This window comes from Limulus polyphemus, unplaced genomic scaffold (assembly GCF_000517525.1).
Source record: "Limulus polyphemus unplaced genomic scaffold, Limulus_polyphemus-2.1.2 Scaffold5364, whole genome shotgun sequence".
Lineage (NCBI taxonomy): Eukaryota > Metazoa > Arthropoda > Merostomata > Xiphosura > Limulidae > Limulus > Limulus polyphemus.
The window spans coordinates 62,106-69,147 of record NW_013670974.1 but is presented as its reverse complement, the minus strand read 5'-3'; the positions used below and the strand labels follow the sequence as shown (position 1 = coordinate 69,147).

Below are 7,042 nucleotides of genomic sequence, written 5' to 3'. Positions count from 1 at the left end.
ATATATAGAAGTTTAGTGTGTCAAACAATAGTAGCTTAGACTGTGACATGCAAGCCAGAACCTGCAGTATCACTGTATAGAAGTTTTTATAAACATATATAAAAGTTTGTGTCAAACAATAGTAGCTTAGACTGCAACATGCAAGCCAGAACCTGCAGTATCACTGACAGAAGTTTTTATAAACATATATAAAAGTTTGTGTCAAACAATAGTAGCTTAGACTGCAACATGCAAGCCAGAACCTGCAGTATCACTGACAGAAGTTTTTATAAACATATATAAAAGTTTGTGTCAAACAATAGTAGCTTAGACTGCGACATGCAAGCCAGAACCTGCAGTATCACTGATAGAAGTTTATATAAATATATATAGAAGTTTTCAAATTCTATTTGTTTCTAATGCTGATTTTCTTTTCAGCCAGATTGATTATTACTACAAATAGATTAAAAGTTATTCCTCATCCAACTGATGAGCTAATATTGCAATGACCAAAAATGGGTAATGTCACCTAGACATATAATGGGTAAAAAGTACAACCCACAAAGGATAAACAATACTATTTTAAAACTTTGAATTTTTAACCTGAAAGGAACCTTATGCAACACAGGGACAAAATGGGAATGTAAGAGACCCTTAGGGGTTAAAGTACTGTCCCTAACTTTGATGAAATACTTACTAGAGAGAGCAGCCAGTCTGCAGTGCCTGCTATAAAGGCCTTGTTCTGCTCATTCAACTGAACTGATTGTCACTTTTATAACAGCAAAAAATGAGAAGTTTTCCAGATAATTGCGATTCAGGCTGTGGAGTCTTCGATCTGCAGCCCGACACACTGATCACTAAATCACACCTAGTCCATTCATAACTTAGGAATCTTTGGTAGGAATATACAGCTTATCAGATTTTGTTAGATAGATACTGTTGCTTAAGCCTACAGCATCCTTATTGTTTGAAATGCTGCTTTAGAAAAAAAATCTAAAGCAAAATGTTGTTGTTGTGTGCTACATTTTCTATTTTTTAAGATGTAAAATGAGCATATAATTTGTGTAATCTTTATATACACAGCTTATCAATAAGTAACCAAGCACACCAACAATGTCAACTGAATATCCCTCATGAGTATAGCAACTGGTCGTATGGTAGCTTCTTGCTGAATAAGTTTTATAACCACAATAATAAAAACTACCTAAGGTGTATCACATAGGATGATATGCATATACATGTATCAAATAAAAAACTTCTTCAGACTCATAAATCAAGAAATTTTGAAGGCTGCTTTCTTTCAGCAATTAGATGCAGAAGGTGTTAAAAATAACTTGTTTTAGATTTATCAGTTTCTTTTACAGATTCATATATGTCTTCTAGCTTGACATTATTAGTAAAGCTGATGCATAGACTTAGTACAACATGAAATAGCAACAATGACTTAGCAACAAACAACATGAAATAGCAACAATGACTTAGCAACAAACAACATGAAATAGCAACAATGACTTAGCAACAAACAACATGAAATAGCAACAATGACTTAGCAACAAACAACATGAAATAGCAACAATGACTTAGCAACAAACATGAAATAGCAACAATGACTTAGCAACAAACAACATGAAATAGCAACAATGACTTAGTAACAAACAACATGAAATAGCAACAATGACTTAACAACAAACATGAAATAGCAACAATGACTTAGTAACAAAACAACATGAAATAGCAACAAACAACATGATATAGCAACAATGACTTTGTAACAAACAACATGAAATAGCAACAGACAATATGATATAACAAATATTATGACAAAGCAACAAACATTATGAAACAGAAATAAACAATATGATAAAGCAACAATGTCATATAGAAACAAATAAACTGAAAGAGCAACAGTGGTTCAGAAACAAACAATATGAAAGAGCAACAATAAAACACAGCACAAACAACATGAAAGAGCAACAAAAATATGATACAATAAGAAACGATATGACAAGAGCAACAAATATAACAAAGCAGCAAAGGATATGACAGTGATTAACAATAGGACACAGCAGCAAACAATGACTTAGCAATAAAAAATATGAAAAATCATTTAATATAAACATTATATTTGTGATACAGTAAATGAAAGAAAAACAACAACAAAGAAGCCAAACAATAGAGAACATTCTGTTTTTATTTAGCAAAAGTACAACGTAACATCTGTGTATTCTGAAGAAAAAAAAAATGTTCTAACAACCTAGGTGCACTTGACAAAAACTGTTACTAACTTAATACTAGGGTGTTCTGAGGATTAAGTATGTGTGTGTATATATATATATTTCAAATAGAATTTCTTGCAATTAATTTTTATTGTAACTAATATCAATGTACAATAGTACAGAACTTGTAATCTACAAAGACAACTGTGCAAAATAAGCACTTGTTAAGGTGCCACTGGACAAGCTTAACTTTGAAATGGCATCAAAAAGAAATGGGCTTGGCAATTACAAAATTTGTGTCAAGTCCAATCTCGACACAACAGAAATATAATAATCCACATCTGTTAGATCAGGAGTCTCTGTCCTGCACTAAAGTAATACATTCATTGTTAATGCAATTTATCACCATCTAGAGGAAAGTATGTTATATACAGATAGTCTTACAATCCAAACATCTCAAGGATTTGGCCTTAACACTATCTCATTCAAGATCTAGTCAGGCAGTAAAAAACTTTACTGTGGATACTGAGTTGTATCAATTACCCACTTTTAGCCGTTTATTAACAATGATTTGTTACATCTAAATATAATCAAAAACTAACCAATAACCTTGATTAGAACAAAAAAAGGACACAAGAAAATGGTGCATTCTATATAATGATAGAGATATTAAAAACTTTGACTATATTCATGATCTTATATCAGACATAAGTGCTTAACTAGAAACTAACATTCAGCATAGAATATGAAACCTTAACTATGCTGACATATGAACAGAACTTAGAAAATTTATGAATAACTCGTATAGGGTTTTTGACAGCATGACTTTTAACGGCAGCTTAATGACTGATGCTTTAACTATAGACAATACGACAAATTTATTCTTTACCGATTCTTTCGTGGGTGAATAAAAACCATTTAGTGATCAGCACAGAAACTTTTCATAGTGACTGACTTGATGGTTGAGGGATGATTATGCGTGGTATATCACGATGGATGTTTCCCACGAAGCAAGTCACAAATTTAGGGAGTAACATTCAAGCATCTTAAGATGAACCTCAAGGTAAAAACATTAACTAGAATTACAAACTTTCCTATCAAGTCTCGATTTTCATTCTTAAATTTTCTTACAATGGAGCAAACCCATCAAGCAATAACTAACTAAGGACCTTATTAACTTACCGAGTACAAAAACAGTTAAATACATAAAGATATTCAGCAACAACTGCCAAAAACAATAACTTAACTGTCAAAAGTAAAATAGAAGGAACAACCAACAAGAAGCTTGGTTTCAGAATCATGTCACTCTGAAGTAAAAGCCGACAGTTTTAGTCGCTAATCACTTCAGCTTCTACTTTATTTAATTTAAAATATGGCTTCATAAGTCAGTGGGAGAAATATGATAACACAGGTAAAAACAAATTAACAATCTTTTATCTATGTGTTTGCTTAATAAAATACTGTGTTTTTCTCGTAAGTTTGTTCTAATCTGGCTCCTAAAAAAAAAAGGAAGGTGGGTGTAAAAAAAGTAAATTACACTTAGAAGTTATACTCTTATCAAAGAGTTAGTGTAAAACTCTAAACTAGGCTGCTACAAAATACAACTATCGAAAAAGTTCAACTTGTAAAGTTATTAACGTAACTACTCACCAAGCATTGAATGGAAAGGGCAACTAAATGGTCTTTTGCATATAATTATATATATTAAAAAAAAAAAAATCAGCTCACACACAGAGATTCCATCACTTAAGCAATAGAGGAATATGACTCTGGCATCATTTCCACGTTACCTAGTTGTGTATATATATATATATATATATATGGTGAATATTACCGAAAGCTTCTTAACTTCAAATTGTAGCATAATATTTTTGGACTAACTCACAATTTTGTATGTACCAAATTTTGTGGTTAATAGACTAGACTGGCTTTAATTAAATGTAAGAAAGCCAGTTCTTAGTCATGGCTAGTACAAAAGAATGCGTTTCTCGACTGCCTTACGGCAAATGGGACATTCAGTCATGCGATCACCACACATCTGGCAGGTTCCATGGCCACACAAGAAGATCATATTTTTTAGGCGGTCTAGGCACACTGGGCACATTGTCTGCACAAAAAACAACAAAAAACAAAGGGATTATCATTAACACAAAATCCTAGTGTTCTTTATGTCATTCGATCATATTCAGGTTAACACAATAACATAACAAAAAAAAGGACTGGTATTTATATTATTCTTTAGAGCTTCCAAAAGTATAGTGTAGAAACCAAAACAATGAACAAAATTATGATAATGTCCAGATGCTTCAGCTAGGGAAAAAAACAATAACAGAGTATATTCACTTCAAATAAAACAACAGATTGGTAAACATACAACGTATTGTTGTACATATCATCCAGATAGCAGAGTACACCATATTTAAATGACAGAGTTGAAGTATTGACCAGAGGGAAGGTAGTCAGTCAACATCATCCTACCACTTACTATTCACACTAAGGGACTGACTGTCACTCTTGCAATGCACCTTCAGTTTAAATTGCAGAGAATATTTTGTTGTATAACACAGATTTTAAACCAGCTCCGAAATTCAGAGATCTACCACAAAGGCAACCTGTACTCTAAGTAATACAACAAAATAGTAGATACAAGGTAACGGTCCATAAATATTTGTTGACTTTTATTTTACAATAATGGAAGTATCACTGGTAAATAGTTTGTTTATTCTTCAATGTAAATTTGCTTTAGTGCTTCAAAAACTACAAACTTTCTATATCACAACAAACTCCACTATTATATATATATATATATATATATCGATAAATGAATTAACTTGACTAAAATTTACATTATCATACTTTATTGTGAATGGTGTCCAGAAATTATGACGCCAAAATTCTTTACTTGCTTTTCAGAGACAGTATCCTTTTACCATTACTACAATGGCTACCAGAATTTTGTTTATAATAGACAAATGGAGGTAATTGTTGCATACGTTGAATGTCGCAGCAGCGCAACACACACACACTCCTGACAAAAACTTCAATGTCAATTTTGTTTATAATAGACAAATGGAGGTAATTGTTGCATGCGTTGAATGTCGCAGCAGCGCAACACACTCCTGACAAAAACTTCAATGTCAATTTTGTTTATAATAGACAAATGGAGGTAATTGTTGCATGCGTTGAATGCCGCAGCAGCACAACACACTCCTGACAAAAACTTCAAAGTCATTTCTGGACACCTTGTACTTTTTATTCAAATGACTAACCTGTTCTTTGATATCATTCAACTGTTCTTGGAGCTTTTGTACGTCATTGTGGGAGTTATCACGGACCCCATTATTCATCAAGTTACCAGTGGGAGTGGCTGGAGCCTGAGATCGAGGAGGTGCTGGAACAGAGAGAGAGATGCGAGAATTAATATCAGAGCAAACAAATATTATACATGAGATACCAGGTATATAGAAAATGTAATTTATGGAATTTTATAACGTGAAGTTTTTACCTCTTATCCTCTTGTGTACATATTAGGTTAACTTAATATGTTGACATGAAGAAGGGAATAGATTAATTCCATTTACTATCAGTGGGAGAGAACAGATTAACTTCACACATTACCAGAAGGAGTGAAGAGGTTAACTTCACACATTACCAGAAGGAGGGAAGGGGCTAACTTCACACATTACCAGAAGGAGGGAAGGGGCTAACTTCACACATTACCAGAAGGAGTGAAGAGGTTAACTTCACACATTACCAGAAGGAGGGAAGGGGCTAACTTCACACATTACCAGAAGGAGGGAAGGGGCTAACTTCACACATTACCAGAAGGAGGGACGAGATTAACTTAATATGCAGTCAGGGAGATGGAAGAGATTAATTTAACCCCTATCGCTATGGTTTTCTTGTGGTTGGGGTCAAAGGGCATATCATCATATTTGTAAACTTACATTCAGAATATTATTTTGGTATAAAATTGTAGATTAGAATTCAAATTTTAGTATTATACATTAGTTAATTTCTTAATTTAAAAGTAAATATAAAAAATGTTTAAATATCGATTTGTGTATGTCACATGGTATGTTGAATACAGCTTATGTTCAAATTAGATGTTTGTGATGTCCAAATACAAAGTCTAAAGTTTCCTATAATTAGAAACTCAAATTATCAAGCTAGAACATAAAATAAGAACCTCCTATCTTTTCTAATTGCTGAGATATCACTATATTTAGTGAATCAAACACAGTGGCCCCGCCCACCTCTTCCATTTTTGGAAATACTTCCTATCTTTTCTAATTGCTGAGATATCACTATATTTAGTGAATCAAACACAGTGGCCCTGCCCACCTCTTCCATTTTTGGAAATACTTCCTTACGTACATCCGCTTCACTCTATCATTTGTTTATAACCAATCAAAAGCTGAGAATTTCCCCACATGGTTTCCTCAGCTTCTTGAAGGTGGGAATTTCCCGAGATTATTTCTTTTGTCTCCAATCTTCGAAGAAAGGTGCAAGTGAAAATATTGTTCAAAAAACAATATTTCTTTAGACCCAACTACAGTTTAGTTAGTAAGCCTGATAAATTACAGTGGAATTCTGTGATATTGGTAGAGTTATTTCAATTTTTTTGTTATTTCAATATATATATATATATATAAAAACCTAAAAAAGTTATTTTGTTTTACATTTTCCATGCAAGGTTTGGCAAGTGAATACAAACTTCTTTACAATTGTAAGTAGCAGAGATCATTGTTATCTGTATTTACTGTTCTCTGTTTTAAGAAAAACAACTGAAATTTAAGAACTTATTTGTAAATAGTAATAATATATATATATATATATATACTATA

The 7,042-nt window shown here is 32.5% G+C and overlaps 1 protein-coding gene across 2 annotated transcripts in view; it reads right to left on the bottom strand.

Moving 5' to 3' along the window:
* Positions 1 to 2,150: 2,150 nt before the first annotated feature.
* Positions 2,151 to 7,042, bottom strand: part of LOC106472478 (E3 ubiquitin-protein ligase MIB1-like) — a 27,952-nt gene continuing 23,060 nt past the window's right edge. The window contains exons 7-8 of one of the 2 annotated variants that reach the window (XM_022401057.1): positions 5,465 to 5,586; positions 2,151 to 4,302 (exon numbers count right to left, since the gene is read on the bottom strand). In XM_022401057.1, coding sequence (XP_022256765.1) covers positions 4,162 to 4,302; positions 5,465 to 5,586 — 263 coding nt within the window. In that variant the 3' untranslated portion in view covers positions 2,151 to 4,161. The remainder of the gene's footprint in view (positions 4,303 to 5,464; positions 5,587 to 7,042) is intronic. The other variant, XM_013933132.2, reaches the window with a different exon arrangement.